We start from the raw sequence: 25001 nt of genomic DNA, 5'->3' as shown, positions 1-25001 counted from the left end.
GAATATTAGACCTGATCCTCTTTGCAGACTCTATCAATGAGTGCCATCTATTTTTTATCACTAGAAGCAGAGCTTTTGACAGAGTGACCTGGCAGTCCTTCAAAGATACTGTAGATACCTTTGGTTTAGGCCCACATTTAGATTTTCGTCTTACAGTCCAACCCACCCGCTACTGTGAGAGTAAACGGATATTGATCAGAAAAACTCCCCCTTAGAGAGAGACACCAATGATGCCAATTATAATGTCTTTTTTATTTTTGCTGTGGTAATGGAGTCATTCACCCAATGGATCAGAAATAATCCTCATATAAATGGAATTACAATAGGAAACAGGGAACACAAGTTAGTTTTATATGCAGATGATGTCATGATATTTGTTATAAATCCAGCTCACGTTACCCAAATTTCAAGACAAAATTGTAAAGTCTGGCAAAGTGTCAGGATTTAAAATAAACTACAAGTCAGAACTCCTGATTTATAAGTGTGCCCTCTGATCTACAGAACGATATAAAAGGTAAATGTAAATACAAATGGGTAACTACTCAATAAGATCCTGGGAATATACATTTCTAAAAGATGGCAAGACTTATGTAAAATTAATGACACTCCTTTGGTTTAAGAAAATCAAAACAGATCTGGGAAATTGGTCCAAATATGAAACTTTATGCAGAACTGTGGCAGCTTAAATGAATATATTACTCTAAATTAATTCTCTTTTCCAAAGGAAGTCTCTGAGATCAGTGTCAATCCATGATAACCAAATTTATTTGGTTAAATAACAAACCCAGAGTTGAGCAATCTCGGGTATGCCTACACTGCAAAGCAATATCCACAATGCCAAATTTCAGAGCCTGGGTCAATTGACATGGCCTCACAGAGCTCAGCCTGCGGGACTCAAAATAGCAGTGTAGATGTTCCTGCTCGGGCTGGAGCCTGGACTCTGAAACTCAGCAAGCAGGAGGGTCTCAGAGCCTGGGCTCCATCCCAAGTAGGAATGTCTAGACTGCTATTTTTAACCCTGCATCGGAAGCCACAATTGACCAGGGCTCTGAGACTTCGCACTGTGGGGATTTTTTGCAGCGTAGACTTACCCCTACTTTACAAAGACCATGGAAAAAGGGCTGATTGGCTTTACCAAACATTAAGTACTATTATCAGGCTTGTCAGATCAGAAACCTGATGTGCCAAATAACACTAACCCATAGAGTGGGTACAGATAGAACAAGATTGTTATGCTATCAACTCCATGGGATCTCCTGGACAAAGAAAACCTATAGGCCCAAATTAGTATATAAACCATCATTTTCTGAAAGCAAAAATAGAAATTTGGAATAATTTATTTAGAAAACGAAGTCCATACACATTAACTCTATTACCCAGTGCAGACAATAAAGAATTTAAAAGAATTTAACCCCAGTAAAAGCTTGGGTAATTAGGACATTTGAGAATTTTTATAGGTATATTACAATTTGGCCAGCTCTTTAGGAAAAAATACATTGAGATCACTAAAAGAAATACAACTCACAAAAGACTCTAATATTCCAATATATCAGAACCTACATTCTTCCCCACCGCCTCAAAAAGGCAAACCTTTGGAAAACTGACAGAATCTGAAAAACTACTACATATGTTAAGCGTATATTTAGAAGAAATAACTATATTCAGGAAAAGATGGAAAGTTGATGTAGACATAGACACCAAAATTGAGAAATGGGAGAAAATATGGGACAGTGGTCCCCAGCCTTAATAAAAACAAAAAAGAAAATGATGTTAATATTGTTTATCAGTGGCACCTAACTCCCCTTAAAATTAAACAAATTTAGTGTACAGGGACAAGCAAATGCTGGAGAGAATGTAATGAAATGGGAAAATTTCTCCATGTATGATGGACATGCTCCAAAATCAGATAATAGAGAGTCAGCTGTCAGATAATTCCTTAGTATTTTTGTTAAATTGTCTTGTAAACTCTGCATCTTATGAAAGAAATGAAGGAACTCATCACTCCTCTCCTAGTGCCTGGTAGAATTACCATAGCAAGGTGGTGGAAGAGAAGTGACAGGTTATGAATCTGAATGTAAAAATATCCAGAAGTTTGGACCTAAACATGAGATATAGAAAGATTTTAACCAGCACTAACAACTCACAAGACGGAAGGGGAAGAATAGAAAAACATGACCACAATATGTGATCAATAACACAAAGTTGAAGAAGGTGGCTGGTAGTAGGTCTCATCACTACAGCTATGGGAACATCCATAGGCCAATTCATAATTGTGTATTGTGTATATATTAAGTTTCTCTCTATTTACATTGTAAAACAAGTTTTATAAGATTTCTGTTAGTAAATAAATTAAAAACTGTTGTAATGTAGGAGAAATTCTGCTTTCACTGGGAGCTCAGTGTATGTAGTAAGAGGACTGTTTGCAGGAAGGAGTTCCTTTTCTGGCATGCTGCTGGGTAATGGTGGAAGCAAGAGCATTACTCGTTCTCCCCAAATCCTCCCACAATTAGGATACTGGCTCTATGGATGAAAATATTGGAGTGTAAGTTTTAATGGGATGGAAGAAAAGGAGGAACCTTTTCTGTGTAATAGAGGAGATGTGGAGCATTTAGTCAGACCATGTCACTTGATCTGACCTGGATTGAAACCCCATCCCAGCTTCACTAACTTCCAGCCTGTAGAGAAATGGCTCAGAAGCCCCTTCACAGCTTCAGAACCTCTTTCCAACCCCATTGTCATGAGTGTCAGGAAGAAGTTTTAGACAGAGAAGAATGCAGAGTTCCTTATCCCTTGCCATATCCATATCAGAGAGGTCAGCTCATACCCGCCATTAACACTAATGTTAGCAGGAGTAAAACATGCATTGTAAAGACAATATTACACTTTCATGTCTAACTATTAGTGTAGTACTGAATCAGTATAGTTAAAGTTTAGATTATTACCCTTAAAAATGTAAAGATATATGTAAATATATAGATATCTGTATGCTGTATATTTTCAATAGTTCTTTTATCTTGTTTCATACTAACAATTGCATTAAAAAGGTATCTTTGGTATTTTTAAGTGTTCATCTACTTCTGCTGCTTAGCCCCTCATCTGAAATCTCCATGATAGATTCTGCCTTCAGATGCAAGCATGATGTTCTCACTGAAATTAAGGGAAACTGCATGCATGTATCTAAGTAGATTTTGGCTAATAATGTTGTTTATGATATCATAACTGGTTGGTATAGAAATGATTATGGTGTCAACAACAGGATGTTTGTAAGTGAGGGATAGTCATTGGTAGGAGCAGATGAAATCTTAAAAGATTCCTGATTGTATGCAAACTTTTAAAAATGCAGAAGGAAGAGACGTGGCCTTTTTTAAATAAATTTTTATGTATATGCATTTTTATGCATTTTATATTTATAACAGTTGCTAAACAGACTATTTCTACAAATGTAAGTAGTACTTTAAAATAACCATAAGTAAAGCAAATGGGTGCAACATTTCTTTATTCATTTGTAAAGATGGTGTGATCATACGAACTTTAGGCCTAACACAAAGCTCAATTAAGTCACTATTGTCTTCTATGGTCTTTGGATCAGGCCATGTATTAGCTGCTGATGTGTGTGTGTGGGGGAAATTAGCTGTTTCACAACATAATTTTGTATATTTAACAGCTCACTGTAACTGGAGTCTTACATAGCATCTAATGCCATTAGTTCGTTACATTTTTTCCTCTGACTATTTTGAATTCCTCTCCTCATTTAAAAAAAAAAACCCTTTTCTTACTAAATATGGAAGCTGTTAAACTCTGAGACTTTCATTTGCCTCATGGCATGTCCTGTAGAATTAAATTAAATAGGTCTGGCTTGTTGAATATCTCAATGTTTCAGACTATTATGAGCATTTTCACTGCTACTTGAAATGTGGAACATTTTTTTGAGTCAGCCCCAGAAAATGTTTAAAAGACAAAGGGGATTAGATGGATCGTGACTCTAATAAGGAGTTGTAAAATCTTTAACCTCTATTGCTGATCCAAATCAAGCCCAGGTTGGTAGTGACAGAAAGCTGCTTTCATCTCACGGCAGTCTGGTGGCCAATATGAAAGTCCTGTCAGTCTCAATATTTCCCACTCTGTCCCTGTCCCTAACAGGCCTTATCCCTCATCTAGCCTCTTTAGCAATCCAGAGTGCTGCTTCATAGTGTGCTTGTGAGCTGAGGCCCTTTTGTCCTCTTACCTTACACAGAGTCCTGTTCTGCTGCTGTCCCCTTACAGCCCCACTCACCTCCCCATATCTTCCTGAGCCCCATCTCTCCCCACAGATTTTCCTCTGCCTTCCAGCCTGTTTCCCCAGGAGCCCCTTGTGAGGAACAGCACTGATGAGAGAGAAAGCAGGCCGACGGTGTCTGAGAATGGAAGTAGAAAATAGAAATTGCAAGTTTTGTCTTGCAGAGAACCAATACCATAGGTTATAGTAAGTAAGGAGAATAACTTTTAGTTTGTTAGAAGGGTTAATTTTTACATTGTCCTTCTTTGAGCTGTTATGAAAATGTCTGAGAGCATGAAACTTGGAGTTTGTAGGGACTGTGGCTCTTTAGTTAGAGGAGTTTGAAAAACACAAGTTTCATAGGAAAACATTGTTTTTAAATATTGCCTTTGTCAGAGATAGTGAATATTTGATCCAGAAAATATTATAGGGCCAGATTGTGAATCCATTATTCATGATGAATATTACTTTACACCAAAGATAGTCTTATGGAAAGAAATGGGGCTATTAGTGGAGTAAGGCACTACTCACTGTGAGTGAACGGCTCTCCTCTTGCCCATCAAAACATTCAAATGCGCTATGCAGAGCGAGCATATTAAAATATGTATGCACATTAACTTTAATCATGCAAGTATTCCCATTGACTTGAATGACTGCGCACATATTTAAGGTTAAGCATATGCGTAAATGTTTTGTGGATTGAGACCTTAGTATCTATTAAGCTGCGAGGGTGTCTCCAGAGCATATAAACAATTTATGGTCCCTTGTGGCTTTGGAATCTATGAATGTGCTTTTCTTTAAAGCATGAAGCAAAAAATTGTAGTTTTCCATTGGAGAAGCTCACGTTTTAGTCTTTGTGGAAAAGTCCTATAGAACTTAGTAGAAAATATAAACACTTTATAGAGTTTAATAGAAAATTATATCCTTGCTATAGAATTCTATGAAATGGTTTAAAAACATATATTCTGCATTATACTCTCTAGGTTTTTAGAATAATTGCTATGGAAAACTAGTTCATTTTATCCCAATTAAATTCTGTTTTCAGACTTTTCCATAAGAGAGTCTTCCAGGAGATTCATGTGTTAAAAATGAGTTTGAAAGAAGGTTAATTCACAGATTAGAGACATACTGCCAAATAGAAGAGACATGTTAAATAAGTAGAAATAATTTTGTAAAGAAGTTGGAAAAATAACATACAGGAGATGCTTATATTCTTTGAACATTCAAAAAGCCCCAGATTATTCTGGAGCAGAACATGACAACTCTGTTAGAAGGAGTCTGGGATGTTAACTACTAGAATTTCTATCACTGTTATTTTTATGAACAATTAAAAGAAAAACTCAGCATGTATGCTTTATGTGGCATCAATAGCAAACTATTCAGATGTTAAGGTGCAATATAATTTGCTGATAATAGAGTTTAAATTATTTTTATTGCAGAAGGTATGTTATTGCTTTTAACCCTGTATGTTAGAGTTTACTGTTGCTTGATTCTCCGAAGAATTATTTTGGCCTGTCTCTCCTACAGAATATCTTAATTGCTTAAAATATCGCAACTTAGTATCCATTTATGTAATGATTTGCTTGGAGGGTCTAAATTTGTATGGACATAGGGTGACCTGATAGCAACTGTAAAGAAACAGGACAGGGGCGGGGGGTAATAGGCGCCTATATAAGAAAAAGTCCCCCAAAACGGGACTGTCCCTTTAAAAATGGAACATCTGGTCACCCTATATGGACATGACTAACAAAATGCAAACGAATCTTCACCAAAGCTATGTAACTGGTGGCATTTCCAGGGCCATATTCACTGTGGTGTCTGAACTCCCCTGCTTACTGCTGTATGTTTTGTGATAACCCAATCACAAAAGAGACTGAGATTAGCCAAGATCCTTCACAGCAACTGTTCTCTTTGTTACTAAAAGACAGAAGCTATTATGGCAAATTTGCCCCATAAGTAACAAAGAGCATCTTCCCCAGATCGGCCAGTTTTTAAGAATTACTAGTTTTTTCCTGATTTTTAGTTTTGTCAGTGCCTGCTCTTCAAGACACTCAGTACTGTTTGTTATTGCTATGTGCTCCCCAGTCCAGTTATTTCACCAAAAATATGCAGCTACAAGGAACATTACTATCTAGTAGTGACTGCCCAGTGCCTGCAGCAATACCTTTTAAGTACCAGACATATGCCTTCAGTATGTCTCTTTTTGCCTGGAATATGCCTACATAGTTCAATTCAAGGTTCGATAATATGCTTTGCAGTATACCTCTACTTATACATGCACTGTGAATGTTAGACAGATCTGCATAGCACCTGTACAGACATATGTCAGTGCCTGTAATAGGAATGATAGGTGTGTATATAACCACAGCCTGTTCAGTGCTTGCACTTTGCCAGTGCGTACACAGTGTCTGAACTGCTGATGCAGCAACTCCTTTGGGGAGAGGGGCGTTTCACAGACTCTGTGAAGTCAAATGAGGTAGACGGAGCGGGATGTTTCAACGTAGGATTTACCACTGCTGCTTTTCTTGTCCATCCCAATCTCTCCTCCTTCCTTTTTGTACTCCTGCTATCTTCCCCCCACCCCACCCATTACTGCCTTTGCTTTTTTCACAACCATCCCAGTTTCCAAAGCACTGCCCAGTCCAACTGCTAAAACCCCTCATCCACCTCCAGTCTTTTTAATGACATGGTGCTACTGTGCTAGCAACCATATGCTGCTGTTTAAAATATGTAGTTTACAATGAGAAGTTTACATATAGCTATGCAAATAGATTCAGATAAGATAGGGTACCCTTCAAAGACCCTAGGCACATACTTGGGGTTTGGCATGCCCATCCCTCCACTTGTGCTGCTCCACTCTATTTTAACACATTAGCTGGATGAGAGCTAGCATGAGTATCTCTCCTCAAGCTGGGAATCACACCCCTGCTTGAAGGGTAGACAGCTGTAGATACAATGTAAAGCATCTACAGTGTGAATAGCTATGAGACTTACCTATGTGCTAAGATATGATTTTTTCATGCCGTTTTTTCTAGAGTGACCAGACAGCAAATGTGAAAAATTGGGACGGGGAGGGGAGGGAGGCAGGTAATAGGAGCCTATTTAAGAAAAAGACCCAAAAATCGGGAGATCTGGTCACCCTAGTTTTTTCTTCATTTTAAATTTTATTTCCCAGGAGAATTAAATAGACTGAAATTCATTTGGGCCTTGGAGCTAAAGGCATGTGCGTGCGCATATGTGCAGTGTTTAATTAACTGCCCGAGAGGCAAGGGTAGCCTCTGTTTTGTGTCTTGTAGAATGGGGTGCATGTCATCTGTAATTAACAATTTTATATATATTTTACAAACTGAGAAGCTTTATGTACATTTCAAGTGCTATAGATAATAAAATAATAAATCAATAGTTAAATTATTAACAGGACCTGATATTGAGAGATGCCGAGCCCCCTCAGGTCCCATTAATTTCAGGGAAAGTTGTGTGTCCACCCTTAATGAAAATCAAGCCAGAATACCATGGCAAATGCACTATAAATCCTACAATGAAAGATGATCACATAACTGTATAGGATAGCATTTTCAAATGTGCTGAAGTGATTTAGGATCCCAAGTCCCATTGACTTCCAGGGAGACTCAGGCTCCTACATGCCTAAGTCACTTTTGCAAATGGGACCTAGGCTCCTAAATCATTTAGGTACATTTGAAAATTGTACCAATAGTCATATGGTGAGTTGGCTACATTAAATGTATTTCAAGCTGCTCTTGCTCTTTACTTTTAGAGGCAAAGTTGAGAGAAACAAAATTCTGACTGCCCACAGTCCCCTGGTTACAGCACTTCTTTACAAGATTTCAGTCTCCATCAGGAGTACTTTCTGGCTTTTCAACAAAGGTGTTTTATTCTAGTGCAGCGCATGCATATGCCTGGCTTTTGTGCGCGTCCAGCCATGAAAAATTCTTGTAATCTTTCAGATTGTTCACCCTCCACCCCATACACATATGCACACAGTTGCTTTGGTATGCCAGTATTGTTTCCTACATCTTTACATTAGATGTTATTCAGTAGCCAATTTCAGATCCCAAACAATGTAAACTCAGCAGCCTCCTGCTTGGTGAAATAAAAGCTGTGGTTAAGATGTCATTCTCCATAAATCAGTTTTGGCAAGAATGAAGACCGAGGGCAGGAACTGGAGTAGTCTTTACAGGGCCTGATTCATTCAAGTGGTCTTAATCCTACCTCTTAGTCCCACTAGCTTTGTGGAAGGTAGATGGACGCACTTTAACATGAAGGAATGAGCTTGCTTTTTTTTTTTTTTTTTTTTGTCACAACAACAAAAGCCCTGGGAAATTCCAGTTAATTAGCATGCCTTGGGCTAATGAAAGAATAAAACTGAAAGAGAAATGCCTAAAGCTTTGGGATGAGTGGAAGCATGTAGGGACAATGCATGTTTTAAATATTTGTGGTGGTTTGTATAATTTTCCCAGGGTTTGCCTCCCTGTGACTTGATGGGATAAGAGTGGAAAGACAAGTGGAAGGTTTTGTGTGGGTCACGATGTAGTAACATTTCAGCTTTTAAGGAACATAAATAGATCATAAATTGAAGAATGCTGATAATGGCTGGCCTGTAAAAGTCAGTGTAATTAAGACTATTAGAATGAGACCATTTTCTGTTTGTATTAATATAATCTGCAGTAGTGACCACAAAACAACATGGAGTGTGAGGATGATTGTATAAACTTCAAAGGAAGGTGCAATAATCCTCAGTGTTGGCAATTATGGATAACCTGCCCATTTGTGAAGCTCTTCCTAAACCACTCGGAGGCTGGTATATGTCTTGAAGCACAAGGGTTTATGTCCCTTATATAAAAATTGTTCATCCTAACTAATGTCGCTGGGAATGTTCTCATTGGCCACATTAACAGCTTTATTAAATCCTGTTAAATTTGTGGCCTCAGTGATACCATACAGCTGCAAATTCCACAGGCTAATTATATGTTGTGTAAAACGGCTTACCTCTGCAGGAACTGAGCCTCTCTGATTTGTAGAAAGGAAAGCCAAGACTATCCTTCTTCCATGCAGGAATGCCAAGAACTGCTAAGCTGGTATCATGGAGGGGCTTGAGCAGAGCATGTAGCGATCAGGGCATTGCTTTATTTAATATTGAAAACTACACGTCTTTGTCTTTCTATACAAAAGACATTCACTTCTAAAAAAATATTTCTTTTCCCATTTTAGCCTAGCCTGAGATTTGCCTACCGCTTCAAGATACTGCTACTGTAGAAATTCAAACTTTGATAGTGTCTGATAGACATGCTTGAAATGTATATATCAGTTAACAGGATTATCACTTGAAAAGACAATTGTATTTTTACTGAAAAGTTTTTTGGAGGCGATGAGATGTATTGATATTTAATGAAGCATGAAGCTTGTAAATGAACCATGAAAGCAATAGCTAAACTAATTAACTGAGCATAAAGCCCTTAGAATACATATGTTATGTGGGCTGCTTGCTTATTATTTCTGCCTGGTTAAATTGACATCTAGGATAACATACTCATATAATCTTCTAGGTGAAACAACATTAAATTTTGCTCTTAATGCTGGTTTGCTTTAGGCAGAGGTTATGCATAGGTGATAACTATAAGAAAAAAGAAGCTGTCTCTTTAAAATGCCCTGCTCTGTCCCTGATCCCACATGGAACCTACATCAGCAGCACTTTCGCATTACTGGCATGGAGGAGGAAATCGCCACTTAAATTTCCTGCAAGCTCAGATGTGGAATATTTAACTCAAGCACTCCAGGTTTAAAAGTTACAGCAACGTAGCATCCTTGCGCAATGTCTTTAACTTGGGAAGCAGGTAGGGATTTAGTGTAATGTCAAGTTATTTACGCATTCCTGCATGCATAACACCTCTGCCATTTCCTGTAACTCTGTCAATGTTAAAACTTTCATCCTCTCAACTTATGTGGTGGCAGTTGGCCTGTTTTGTCCTACTTGTGCATATCAGTCTCTTGGGGAAAGAGAGAGAGAGAGAGAGAGAGAGAGAGAGAGATACTTTACTGAGAAACAGTACTCCAATATTCTGGTCTATACTAAAAGACTCACTAGAAATTTTCTATTACAATCACAATTTAAAATCTGACAAATCATTAATTGTATGCTTGTTCATTGCACACGTCTTCATTGGTGTCCTGCTAGACAATGATTTGTGTTGGTGAGGTGAGAATAAGATTGGACTGTCCTGCTAAAATGTGAAGAGTGAGAATGGGCCTTGCTCTAGGTGAGGGAGGAGCAATGAACCTCTCTATTCTTGTATCACCTGTGCAGTAGCCCTGCAGTGTTTTGGGGGTAGATCCTCAGCTGGTGTAAATTGTAACAGACCACTGGAGTTCTGCTTCTGAGGCTCTGCCTACACAACAGCCGATGTTGGCAGAATTTATGTCACTCAGGGGTGTGAATAAACCACTCCCCTGCATGACATAAGTTACTCCAACATAAGAGCAGGTATGGACAGCGCTATGTTGGTGGGAGACTGGCTGAAGCAGGGTCATGTCCTCCTCCACACAAGCCATCTAAGCTAGTTGACTGCAGAGGGGAGTACATACTGCACTCTTTTAAAGGTGCTGCAACATGTGCTCTCCCTGTGCACACCAGGGAGGCTGTCCTTGCACTGGTTAGTACTTATTAGGCACAATTTTGACCTCTGGAGAGAGCAAGGAATCATAAGTTCCTGTCAGAGTCAGAGCTGTGTTTCGCTACCAGAAACTACAAAGTCTTTTCAGAAATGAACTCCAGTTACCCGTGGCTGTACAAAAAGAGTGATTGTTCCAAAATGGAAAAGCTCTTGTGTCCCACTTCTAAAAGATTGGGATGCTGGCATGACAGAAATTGCCTCATATGAGCAGCCTATATATAAGATTAATGACAAACCTGAAGAATTTCATGTGATATTGCAAAAATATATCCTCTATCTAAAGAAAAGCACAGAGGTACAGTGAAAAGTAAGTGATATTGCTTGGGAGGTGTTGTGGGAGGTGAAATGGTGTAGCAGTCTAAGACATTGGTTTTGTAAAGTGTTGGCTTGTTGTTTATGTCCATAGTTTGCTGTTCTTATGTACAAGATAGTATAGTTTCACTTTGAAATTATTAAAGATATTTTTTGCAAAAATCATTCTTTACAAAAATCAGGCTGCCCATGGTCATTGTCTAATGTCCTAACATTGCTTTGCAGTGTCTTCCTGGTGATGTCGCATCAATACATGATGATGAATTCCACTGATGTGACATCTTCCAATACATCATGGCTACATCCAGCTTTATTTTGTGACTATCTGCAACTCTGTTTAATTTCAAAGTGACTTTCTGATACATGTTTCGTTGAGCTGTACTATTCAATATATTATATAGCCCAAAGTTTTCATGATATGTGTTGTATTTAACCGCTCAAGCAGTTTAGTTTGCATGATAAATGGTGCAAATATAAGTGAGCCCTAATACTGTACACTTGTTTTGCCCAACATCAGACACGGAATCAGTGGCAGAGTCAGGAATGAGAACCATTGTCCTGACTTCCATTACGCTTCCTTGTTCTTTCATGTGTGTTTGTTTTCATTTTGATGATATTCAAAGTTTTCTTTGTGTTGATATTATAACAACTAAACTTTAAAGTTCTGACTAGTAATAAGAGATGAAGATTTGTAATTGTCCTACGTTTACTCTGCTATCTAGAGATGGAGGGCCAGATTCTGTTCTTACACTGCTTTAACTCCTGTATAACTCCCTTTTCTTCAGTGGAGTTATTCTGATTTATACTGGTGTATGTGAGAAGAAAATCAGGCCTGGATAGTATCGATAGTATGTCATTAATGGGTGGGAGAAAGTAGTTTATTCATCTTTCAAGAATAAAAGTTCTTTATACCTGAAAATGTCTGAGTTAGTTGTCTATCTGTAAAGCTCATAGGGTACATATACAGCAGTGAAATAGGTGTTGGCCACAGATATTCCGTGCACTATGTCATGTCAAGCAGAATAACAGGAACAGCTGACAAATCAGTTTAGACAATAAACTGATATTGCATAGAGCTCATTTTATCCAATATTGCTGATAATTAATTAAGAGCTACTCATTGCAGCTTTACTGATAGTGAAAAAGAAGAGCATTAAAAGATTCCCAATCCTTCAGTTTAACATTGACTGGTATGTGGAGTTAACCAATAACTTATTTGTCCTTATGCAAAATGAGAAAAAATCCCAAACAAAACAACACTTCCAAAATAACTTTTTATCAATGCAGGTCTTGCTAATGTAAATACCAATACATAATTAATATGAAATGTTATAAATCTATATGCGGACTCCAGAGCTAAGTGAAAAAACTTTCTGACAAATTGTCTTTGTGCTACAGCATTTTCTCCTGGAAGCCTCACAAAGTTCACATTTTATTGTGCATTCTTAGTTTAGCCATTAGAAAACCCAGTGTTTTCATTTGTCTAAACTCAGACGCTAAAAATTGTTTCCAAGTAGGTGATCTCATTGCTGTCTGCTTTGAACCAGCCAAGTTAATTACCTGCATGGTATTGTTTGCACTGGTCAGTGCTGGATAATTTTTTACCCCAGTTCCACTTGAAGGGAGACATTGTTCTTCATGATGCTTTGTCAGTCTCCTTCGTCTCACATTTGCACTGCTGAAAGTACATGCCTGATTACCTCATGGAACTGAACTGCAAATAGCTTTGGAAATTAATGCAAGCTAATTTACCAAATGTGCTCTGGTAGCAAAGGAAACTGCCTTTCCAAGATGCCAAGTAATGAAGATCTTTTACTTTATGAACATACAATTTTCTCATAATAAAAAATGTAATCATAGATCTCTGCTGACTGTATTTTACCTGGACTATTGTTCATGATAGTAAAGATAAGGCCTGTGTAAACAGTTAAGAATTGCCAAAGAGTTAGGAATTGCCATAACGGGGCAGACAATCTGTCTGTCTAGTTCAATATTCTGTTTCTGAATGTGGCCAGTACCACATGGTTCAGAGGAAGTTTCTTTCTAACACAGTGTTGCCAATCCTAAGTGTTCAAAATTCAGGAGTAAGGCCTCAAAAAAAAAAAAAAATCAGTTTAAGAATCATGAGATTTTTTTAAAAATTCAGTTATTTTTATTTGTTTTCTGGTTTCTGAGCCTGTTGGATGCAGTTGGGTTATGTGTCAAGCTTTTCTCTGTAGCTGTGAGGGCTAGAAACTGAATGGGAGAAGAAAATAAAAAAGCAGAGACTCTCATATAGTCACATAACTCCAGGAGCTGGGTTCTTTAGGAGAACCTCCACCATGCTTCACGTGACACGCAGTAAAATTGTTTCTGGGCAAAGGAGTTAGTGGCTGGCTTGTACTCTGAAGTATGTGGGTAAAAATATCTCAGAAATGTTTATCAGATCAAATGAAATTTTGGCTAAATGTAGTGTAGTTCAGCTACAACCCCTGAGCCCTCCTGAAGTCAGGTTCAGTTCTGGGCATTAGCCCTACCTGTGAACCAGTCCCAAGTTCTCAGAGATTCGCAGACCTGGATTGATGCAGTAGGTACCATCCTCGGGCTCCTCCTCCATCTCTCCTGCTTCTTCCTAAAAGGCTCAGGGAGACCACCACTCCAGTTTTAACATTGCTGTCTTCTGAGGGGCAGGGAGGGGAGGTTCCCTCCTTCTCTGCTTTATGAGGAAGGTACAAGCTGCTTTCTGTCCTCCGAAGAGCCTGATAGATGTGGAGGGCAGTGGCTCTTACCTGGTGGCTCATGCAGCTAGAAAATGTCAGGGAGGGGGACACTGTGCTCAAGGAGGAAGCATGGGGATAGTCACCAACTCCCCAGAAGTCAGCAATGGTGGGGTTATAGGATCTAGGGGAAGGACCTGACTGGAGTTGGTAGGCAGCTTTGAAACACAGGAGTGGGCTTTTCCCCTTCTAAGTGTCCCATCAGGATTTTTTCCAACCGCAACCACTGTAAAGGCTCATGGCCTTTCTGTGTGATCCATATGAACAGAACCTTGCAGGCAGTGTTTAGCTGTAGCAAAGGTGTACGCATTAGATAGGACATACAGTCCATGAAGAACTACGCTGTAGTGTGGGAGTGATGGAAGGTAGTTCAGAGGGGCACTGTTGACTTGAAATGTAGCCGATTAAAAGAATGTGTTCAAATAATTTCAGGTACTACACTGGCTCCTGAGTCATCCTGCCAATTTTTATAGTTTCACAATCTCATTCTGGAAAATATTTTTCCCTCCTTTATTGCTGGATGAGAGACCCACACAAACAACAGGCAAAACTGACTGACTATACAGGGGAAATTGTGAGTATTCACAAAGTGCTATCAAGTGCACAAGGTAAACAGACTGAAAAAATAGAGAAAATGTTTTTTGTCTGTTGCAGTCATCTTAGGAGTCACTTCTACCAATATTAGGTAAAAGAATTTGACTGAAGTATGTTTTTTTTAAGATGATGCTCTCCTTTCAATATATACATTTTCATATTGATCAATTAAATTAATGCAAAAATCTTACGTAATATTGCATAGCTCAGAAGTGCATCACTATAAGAATTGTTTGGGTTTTCTGTGATGACTGGACAATGCAAGAATGATTAATTTAAATTTTTTTTTAAGATAATACACCATTTATTTAATTGGAAGACTGATTTGGATTTTGGTGTGGTGTCTAATTCAAAATATTGAACATTAAAACAGTTTTGGCCTAGTTGGACATTTTTGATGTACTATCATTTGTCGATTTTTAAAAATAATTTTCAGTTAGAAAAACAAGATAAAATAGTTGCATTGTTTGAGGATATGATGTGGGTAACATTACACAACTAGCAGATACCAAGACTTGGGGACAAAAAATTAACTGTCTTTTACATCAACATCTCCTGCTAGAAGAAAATATGTTTAAACAAAAAGTCTTCCTCTTGCCCTCTCAAAATGGTATGAGAATGATTTAAACAAGAAGATCTATTTATCTGAAGTTCAGTTTGCCAAGGTACGGCAGTTAGATTTTCTTGTATTCTGTACATATTGGCCACATTCTTGGGAAGATTGCAGTGGCGTATTATTGCATGTCAGAGATGAGGGAGGCTTAGCTATTAACCAAATACAAAGGGTAAAGAAGGAAATAGTCAGGCTGAGGAATGAGGAAATGGATGGATTAAAATATTTCCATAAAATATTTTTACTGTTTACACTTGTTAATTATTAATGTTAATTATTGATGGGGAAACTGTTTTGATTTACATGTATTATGTTGATTTGGAATAAATTATTCACTACTTATCTGCAATTATTCCTTTCAGCCAATTCTGGAACAATTCTGCCTTCTCACCAGTTTTAAATGAGTATGATTCCATTGACTTCACTGGAGTATCTCCTGATTTAAACCAGTATGAGTGAGAGGCGAAATAGGATCCTCTTATCATTTCAAATAATGAATATTATTCACTGTTTCATAAATGTTAGTTTTCCTTAGAATTTGAGGCCTAATCCGAAATGCACTGAAGTCGGGGGAAAGGCTCCCATTGATTTCAGTTCGAGTTAAAGAAGATAGGGCTGATTCTCCACTGAACCTGTGTCACCATTTACATCTGTGTAAAGGGAGTGTAAAATGCTATCTTTCTGCTTTGGTAGTATTTTATACCCACTGGTACACTCACCGTGGGTTAACAAAGGAACGTAAATGGTGAGAGCTGATGATAGCAGATTCCTAGTTGATAACTAATGTTTCTTTGATGGTCGAGATTGTGACCCCATCCCTTCTTCAAAAAAACAAAAGCCACAGACAATATTCACTCCCTTCCAGTTCTGAGTTAGAGGAATTGAAAGGCAAAAGTTTCCCATTAACAGTTACATGAATATAGGGACTGAAAGACCAGACCCTTTACTCACAAGTGAAAAATGCCATGTAATGTATTGTGGGGCTTGTGTCTCTTTGTTTAACAGCTTCTTTTTGCACTGATCACCTTTCTGACTTTTTTGGCAGGTAAATTCCAATGAGCTCATGGTTAATCATGTATAAACAACAGTCTAATTGTATGGTTTCAAATTTTCATTTGACCAGATAAACAAAAATATGGCCTGTCCCCCCAAAGAAACCTGATAATCTCATAGTCTTTGGTTTCTTGCTTCTCTCTCCTTGAATTTAAGAAAGTGGATGCTGTTATTGTTGCTTAACATTTCTAGAGAGTGGCATAGGGTGTGTAGCACTGAGAAAATATCAGATTGCATTTGCCAGGTTTCTGAAGCAGGGCTCTTCTTTTCAAAGCTAAAAAACAAGTTCACCGAGCTAAATTATGCATTTTCTTTACAAATCACTTAATCTGTTTTTCTTTCCCCTATATACAGAGGCTGTACAAGCATTCACAGTTGTGATATACTAGCAAATTACAATTGGTTTCATCTGTTACTATAGCATGCTTTTCCAGTTTTTTGTTGTTGTTTTGAAACCCATTTGTCCCTTATGATACAGAAAACTCATTGGGCTTCCCCAAGATGGAAAAACCTTATAAAATGACAGCAGCTGATGAATTATTTTTGGTGTGGTGCAAAAAAGTGCATATTATTGCCAAGAGGACAGGGGGCAACCTATGTTATTTTCCTGACTTGTTTCCAGTCGGAACTCAGCCAAAACATAGGGACATCTATTAAATACTAAGTTCTTTACTCTTTGCTTAGGACTAAGTGCAAATGATTAGCCAAGAAAGAAAAAAAAATCCCTCTCTGTTTTCTTTGGATTTGGCTGAGCCTCCCTGGGAAGAATTCATAGTAACCCCCAGAGGCAGGTGTACATAAGAACATAAGAATGGTCATACTGGGTCAGACCAATGGTCCATCTAGCCCAGTATCCTGTGTTTTGGCATTGGACAATGCCAGGTACTTCAAAGGGAATGAACAGAAAAGGGCAATCATCAAGTGATCCATCCCTGTCTTCCACTCGCTACTTCTAGGCTAGGGACACCTAGAGTTGCATCTCTGGCCATCTTGGTTAATAGCCATTAATGGGAGTATTCTCCATGAATATATCTAATTCTTTTCTAACTCAGTTATAGTTTTGGCATTCACAGCATCCCCTGGCAAGGGGTTCTACAGGTTGACTGTGCGTTGCATGAAGAAGTACTTCCTGTTGTTTGTTTTAAACCTGTTGCCTATTAATTTCATTGGGTGACCCCTGGTTCCTGTGTTATGTGAACGAATAAATAACACTTCCTTATTCACTTACTCCACACCCTTCATGATTTTATAGACCTCTATAATAGCCCCCCTTAGTTGTTTCTTTTCCAACCTGAACAGTCCCAGTATTTTGAATCTCTTCTCATATGGAAGCTGTTCCATACCGTTAATCACGTTTGTTGCTCTTCTTTGTACCTTTTCCAATTCTAATATATCTTTTTAAAGAAAGGGTGATCAGAAATGCATGCAGTACTCAAGATATGAGCATTCCATGAATGAACATAGTGGCATTATGATATTTACTGTCTTATTATCCATCCCTTTCCTAATGGTTCCTAACATTCTGTTCGCTTTTTTGGCTGCCGCGCACATTGAATTTTCAGAGAACTATCCACAATGACTCCAAGATCTCTTTCTTGAGTGGTAACAGCTAATTTAGATCTCATCATTTTGTATGTATAGTTGGGATTATGTTTTCCAATGTGCACCTCACTTTTCATTTTATTAACATTGAATTTCCATTTTGTTGCCCACACACCCAGTTTTGTGAGATCCCATTGTAACTCTGCTTTGGACTTAACTATCTTGATTAATTTTGTATCATCTGCCAATTTTACCATCTCACTATTTACCCCTTTCTTCAGCTCATTTACGAATATGTTGAACAGCACTGGTCCCTGGGGGACACCACTATTTACCTCTTTCCACTCTGAAAATTGGTCATTTATCCCTACTCTTTGTTTCCTGTCTTTTAACAAGTTGCTGCTCCATGAGAGGACCTTCTTTCTTATCCCATGACTGCTTACTTTGCTTAAGAGCCTCTGGAGAGGAATCTTGTCAAAGATTTTCTGAAAGTTCAAGTATAGTATATGCACTGGATCACCCTTACTACATGTTTGTTGACCCCCCTCAAAGAATTCTAATGGATTGGTGAGGCATGATTTTCCTTTACAGCCACAGAGCTGCTGTTTTGATACATGAAAGTTCCCTCACTGGAGGTTTTCAAAGGTTTTCACCTGTCTTGGATGGTTTAGATCCAACAAATCCTGCATCTTCATAGGGGGTTAGACTAAATGACCCTTGCGGTCCCTTTAACCCTATGGTTCTATGAGTCTATAGGTAGTGCTAAGATGTGCTATATGGAATTACCTTTAGATACTCACTTTCAGGGATTCCAACCCCCTTTCCATGAATGTGATCCCCACTCATAAAGAACTCTATAAAAGCTTCCGGTGCTTCAGTGCTATTTTTAACATTTTTACTTGGAGCATTTCAGGGCCTGTTTCATGCTCTTTGACTATTATGGTGGTTTTTAATGCATTTTCCCTGTTCTGCAGAGAACAGCTTGGCAGAGTATTAAACTATAGCCAGTCAGATCATTAGTAAATTACTGCCATTCTGCTGTTAGATTAGGGATGGAAAGAGAGTGTGAAAGTTGCCAATGCTTGTAATTTATATGTAGCCCTGCTGCCTTGTGGATTGATCCTTTCAGGTTGCACAAGCAAAACACAGTCAGGTTAGCAGCTGGTGAAATCCATAGGACACACACAGGTGCTGCTGGAAATGGTGATTCAGTAGGTGGTATCCTTCTCTCTGAGCCTGAACCAACAGTCAGTCCTAGGTACGCATGGACCCTGTGCCTCACATGGGAACACAGAAAACTCTTGGTTAAAAGGAGGGAACAGCAGCAAAAATAACTATTTTAAATAGGAAGAAAGTAGGAGTTGTGTTAATGTGGAAGCCTCATGGAGTGGGAGATAAGATCCAGGACTTCTCATCATGTTCACCTTGTGTTCTCCTTTCTGGCTTGGGGAGGATTTGGAACAAAGAACAAATAGAGATATAAATAATTTTAGTACTTATACCTAACTGTAATGTCAGTGGGATTATTTACTTTATGTCATCTGCCTTTCATGTACTTGACATGTATTTAAACTCATTCATCTTCTCTTCTATGAACAAAAGTGAGCTGTTAAACTTCCCTTCTGTAGTCTTAAATCATTATCTTTAGGACACAAAATATTCTGAATGTTTTGTGGTTATGTCCAACTTGCCTACAATCCTGATAGTTTCCCATACTGCTGTATAATAGTCCATCAATTTGAATCATGGCAATATTGATTAAAGGCTTTTAAAGAACTAACTATGTGTGGTAGGAAGGAGCTCTGGGAAGTTCTTCTCTGCAGTGGGAGCCCTAAGAGAAACTCTGACTCAGCTAGAATTTCTCCCAGGGCTCCAAACTTCCTTTAGACTGCAGGCTGCAACAGCAGGTCTGTCTCACTTTGCACAGCGTGCAACATGCACTCCCCTCTACACCTCTGCTGTCTGTGTGGGCTAAGGAGATATGGGCCTGCCTTTATCCCCAGTCCTTTCATATAGCTACTGACACTAGCGGTGCAGTGGAGCAGTGCCTCTCACTCCCAGCAGGGTTCTGGATGCAGGATGTGCATGTGGGCAGACCCCCAGAGCTCTGCAGGGATGGACTCAACCAGTCCCTAATTATGGCTCAACTATTCCTGGATGTCTTGTCTGACTTTGAATAACTCCAGTTAAAGTGATTGTGTAACCTTCTTCAGCAGCTTGCTCTTTGACACAGATTGTTCTTACAGTGGTTTTCCCAATATTTAACCTTAGATGGTCCCTCTTGCTACTCAAGTCTGTTCGTTCTCATTCTGTCCTTGTTTGATTAGCATGCATAACTGATTCCACTTTAGAACATCGCTTTATATATTTGCAGAAAATTATAGGGCCCTCAATCATCTTACATGCTCAATTCCTATAATTTCTCCTCACTGGTACCACAGAAATGGGCACAACATAATTGTGAATTCTCTGTTCTTATCATGTGTAAAAGAGACATGAAAACTAATCTGCCTCATTTATTTTTAGGAGGTCTTGGCTATGGGCCTCGGGGCAAGTCCATTGGAAAAGGCAGCTGCAGCAATCTAGTTGTCACCAGCAGTCCCATGATGGTTCAGCGACTGGGACCTATATCACCTCCTGCAAACCAGGTCTCAACAGCATGCAACCAGATCAGTCCTAGCTTACAGAGGGCTATGAATGCTTCAAACCTGAATATACCTCCATCAGATACAAGGTCCTGAGTTACATTTCTTCTCTTCAGTATTACAAAAAAGCATATTCATTTTACTGTCATTTAAGTACTTAAACACAACCTGTTCTGATAAGTGTAAATGGAGTTACTCTGATCCATTATATCAATGATGCTAGTCTGGATTTACAGCACTGTAACTAAGGCTATGTCTACACTACAAAGCCTATGGTGGCATAGCTATGCCAGTATAGTCCCCTGGTGTAGCTGCAGCCTACAGTGACAGAAGGAATTTTTCTGTTGAGGTGGGATCACTGCCTCCCTGAATGACATTAACTATGTCGACAGAAGCACTTCTCCGTCAACATATCTGCATCTGTACTGGGAGGTTTGTTGGCATATCCGTGTTGGTCAGGGGTGTGGGTTTTGTTTCACACCCCAGGCCAACATAACTATGCCCACATAGCTTTTAGGTATAGAACAAACTTAAGAGCAGAACTTGGTCCAAAGCTTCCATGCTTTGTAGTTCTTTTACTGAATGAAGACTTTCATAACTGCAAAAAAATTACTTTTTTGACAATGGAAAAATTGTAGCTCAGTAGGTGACTTGTGGGATGGAAACAGCAAAACTCCTAATAATAAATCCAGTTGGTGCAGGGTTTCACTGTATTTTATGTCTGGTACAGTGCTTTGTATGTTGTGCCAGTGCTTACCAAATTATACTAATGTCAAACGCATCGTGCAGTGTCTCCATGAATTTGTAATTTAAAATATGGCTATTGGCATTGCAAATGAAAATATTAGAATCATAGACATTAAGGAAAGAAAAGAACTGTTATATAGACCATTTTACTACTAATATAGCATGTCCCTGATAGACTAGTTGTATAAACACTGGGTAGAATTTTCAAAAGTGCCTAAGTGACTTAGGAAGTTGTACCATTTTCAGTAACACCTAAAAAGAACAGGAGTACTTGTGGCACCTTAGAGACTAACAAATTTATTTGAGGCACCTTAGAGACTAACAAATTTATTTGAGCATAAGCTTTCATGGGCTACAGCCTACTTCTTCGGATGCATAAAATGGAACACACAGAAAGAAGATATTTATACATACAGAGAACATGAAAAGGTGGAAGTAGCCATACCAACTGTAAGAGGCCAATCAATTGAGATGAGCTATCATCAGCAGGAGAAAAAAAACCTTTGAAGTGATAATCGAGATGACCCATAGAAGGTGTGAGGATACTTAACATGGGGCAATAGATTCAATTAGTGTAATGACCCAACCATTCCCAGTCTCTGTTTAGAGCTAAGTTAATTGTATCTAATTTGCATATTAATTCAAGTTCAGCAGTCTCTCTTTGGAGTCTGTTTTTGAAGTTTTTTTGTTGCAAAATTGCCACCTTCAAGTTTGTCACTGTGTGGTTAGAGAGGCTGAAGTGTTCTCCCACTGGTTTTTGAATGTTATGATTCCTGATGTCAGATTTGTGTCCATTTATTCTTTTGCATAGAGACTGTCCGGTTTGGCCAATGTATATGGCAGAGGGGCATTGCTGGCACATGATGGCATATATCACGTTAGTAGATGTGCAGGTGAACGAGCCCCTGATGGTGTGGCTGATGTGGTTAGGTCCTATGATGGTGTCACTTGAATAGATATGTGGACAGAGTTGGCATCGGGCTTTGTTACAAGGATAGGTTCCTGGGTTAGTGTTTATGTTGTATGGTGTGCGGTTGCTGGTGAGTATTTGCTTCAGGTTGGGGGGCTGTCTGTAAGGAGGACTGGTCTGTCTCCCACGATCTGTGAGAGTGAGGAATCATCTTTCAGGATAGGTTGTAGATCTTTGATGATGCACTGGAGAGGTTTTAGTTGGGGGCTGAAGGTGATGGCTAGTGGCGTTCTGTTATTTTCTTTGTTGGGCCTGTCCTATAGTAGGTGACTTCTGGGTACTCTTCTGGCTCTGTCAATCTGTTTTTTCACTTCAGAAGGTGGGTACTGTAGTTTTAAGAATGCTTGATAGAGATCTTGTAGGTGTTTGTTTCTGTCTGAGGGATTGGAGCAAATGCGGTTGTATCTTAGAGCTTGGCTGCAGACAATGGATCGTGTGGTTTGTCCTGGATGGAAGCTGGAGGCATGTAGGTAAGTATAGCGGTCAGTAGGTTTCCGGTATAGGCTGGTGTTTATGTGACCATCGCTTATTAGCACAGTAGTGTCTAGGAAATGGACCACTTGTGTGGATTGGTCTAGGCTGAGGTTGATGGTGGGATGGGAATTGTTAAAGTCATGGTGGAATTCCTCGATAGCTTCTTTTCCATGGGTCCAGATGATCATGGACCCATGGAAAAGAAGCTTTCGAGGAATTCCACCATGATTTTAATAAACACCACCCTATACAGCCAAGTTCGAAGATACAACCACATTTGCTCCAATCCCTCAGACAGAGACAAACTTGAATTAATATGCAAATTAGATACAATTAACTTAGGTTTAAACAGAGACTGGGAATGGTTGGGTCATTACACTAATTGAATCTATTTCCCCATGTTAAGTATCCTCACACCTTCCATGGGTCATCTCAATTATCACTTCAAAGTTTTTTTTTCTCCTGCTGATGATAGCTCATCTCATTTGATTGGCCCCTCACAATTGGTATGGCTACTTTCACCTTTTCATTTTCTCTGTATGTATAAATATCTTCTTTCTGTGTGTTCCATTCTATGCATCTGAAGAAGTGGGTTGTAGCCCATGAAAGCTTATGCTCAAATAAATTTGTTAGTCTCTGAGGTGCCACAAGTACTCGTGTTCTTTTTGCAGATACAGACTAACACGGCTGCTACTTTGAAAAATAACACCTTAGTCACTTAGGTGCTTTTGAAATTTAGACTTAGTCTCGTAAATGACTTAGGTACTTTTAAGAATTTTTGTCTGTGTGTCTAACCCAGGGGTCAGCAACCTTTCAGAAGTGGTTTGCCGAGTTTTCATTCATTCACTCTAATTTAAGGTTTCGCGTGCCAGTAATACATTTTAATGTTTTTAGAAGGTCTCTTTCTACAAGTCTATAACATGTAACTAAACTATTGTGTCAGGGTAACAGCCGTGTTAGTCTGTATCCTCAAAAAGAACAGGAGTACTTGTGGCACCTTAGAGACTAACAAATTTATTAGAGCATAAGCTTTCGTGGGCTACAACCCACTTCTTCGGATGCATATAGAGTGAAACATATATTGAGGAGAAATATATACACACATACAGAGAGCATGAACAGGTGGGAGTTGACTTACCAACTCTGAGAGGCCAATTAAGTAAGAGAAAAAAACTTTTGAAGTGATAATCAAGATAGCTCAGTACAGACAGTTTGATCAGTTCATGCACTCTATATGCATCCGAAGAAGTGGGTTGTAGCCCACGAAAGCTTATGCTCTAATAAATTTGTTAGTCTCTAAGGTGCCACAAGTACTCCTGTTCTTTTTAAACTATTGTTGTATGTAAAGTAAATAAGGTTTTTAAAATGTTTAAGAAGCTTCATTTAAAATTAAATTAAAATGCAGAGCCCCCCCGGAGGGATGGCCAGGACCCGACAGTGTAAGTGCCTCTGAAAATCAGCTTGCGTGCCGCCTTTGGCACGCGTGCCATAGGTTGCCTACCTCTGGTCTAACCATTGTGTTCAGTGCTGAAATGTATTTTTTTTAATTTACAAAATTTAACTGTTACTGTTTTTTAAAATATCTTCTACTGTATCTCATTACTTCACTGCAAATTCAGGAGTTATCTTGAAATGGTTAAAAACAATACTAGTATTTGACCAGGTTGAAATCTTGTTTTCATCTATTTGTAAGCTATATTGTGAAGAGGGCATTTCCATCATTTTACCACTGAAGATTGTGCCTGTAGGGCCTCCATATGTTTTCTAACTTGCAAATTAACTGCTCATCCAGTGTGTGTCACTGTCAGCCATTCAGATCCAAGGCCATGCCTCTGAGCCAAAAGCCATCATGATTAATGTGACAGCAGTCATAATGTAGTTACAGTTAAAGCCATATTTGCGTGTTTTGTATATGTATATACTCAGGTATTTAAATGTGTCACTTTTATTGAGTTTAAGTTGTGCCTTCCAAGTATCCATTTTTAGGCTCATCTTTTGCCGAATTTTAATTCACTTGAGTAATTTCATTTTAAAGAGACATTTGCTAAAGATTAACTGAAATCATAAAACTGTCAGAATTCAAGGTCCTGTATTTCTCCTTTTAATAACATGCCAGTAACTAACACCAATGGATCCCACCGGAAATTCCAATATTTTGACACTTGTTTTTGTCCTGAATTGGAATGGAAAGACAAAACATTGAAACTTGTTCCAAAAAGTTTCAATTCAGAGATGTTGAAATGTTTCATTTTGGGTTGGTTCAACATTAAACTGCATCTGCTTAAGCTGCGGCAGTGTCATATGTGTGTTGTAATTGGGGGCCTCATGACCCCATTCTTCTGTATGAGTTG

The 25001-nt window shown here is 38.7% G+C and overlaps 1 protein-coding gene across 4 annotated transcripts in view; it reads left to right on the top strand.

The window, feature by feature from the left end:
- Positions 1 to 25001, top strand: part of GLIS3 (GLIS family zinc finger 3) — a 286095-nt gene that overhangs the window by 78047 nt on the left and 183047 nt on the right. For 3 of the 4 annotated variants that reach the window (XM_054031224.1, XM_054031223.1, XM_054031225.1), the window contains one exon: positions 20341 to 20548. The exons of the other annotated variant lie outside the window; for it this stretch is intronic. In XM_054031224.1, coding sequence (XP_053887199.1) covers positions 20341 to 20548 — 208 coding nt within the window. The remainder of the gene's footprint in view (positions 1 to 20340; positions 20549 to 25001) is intronic. 4 annotated transcript variants of the gene reach the window in all.

Source organism: Malaclemys terrapin, chromosome 6 (genome assembly GCF_027887155.1).
Source record: "Malaclemys terrapin pileata isolate rMalTer1 chromosome 6, rMalTer1.hap1, whole genome shotgun sequence".
Taxonomy (NCBI): domain Eukaryota; kingdom Metazoa; phylum Chordata; order Testudines; family Emydidae; genus Malaclemys; species Malaclemys terrapin.
This window is presented reverse-complemented; position numbering and strand designations above follow the sequence as displayed.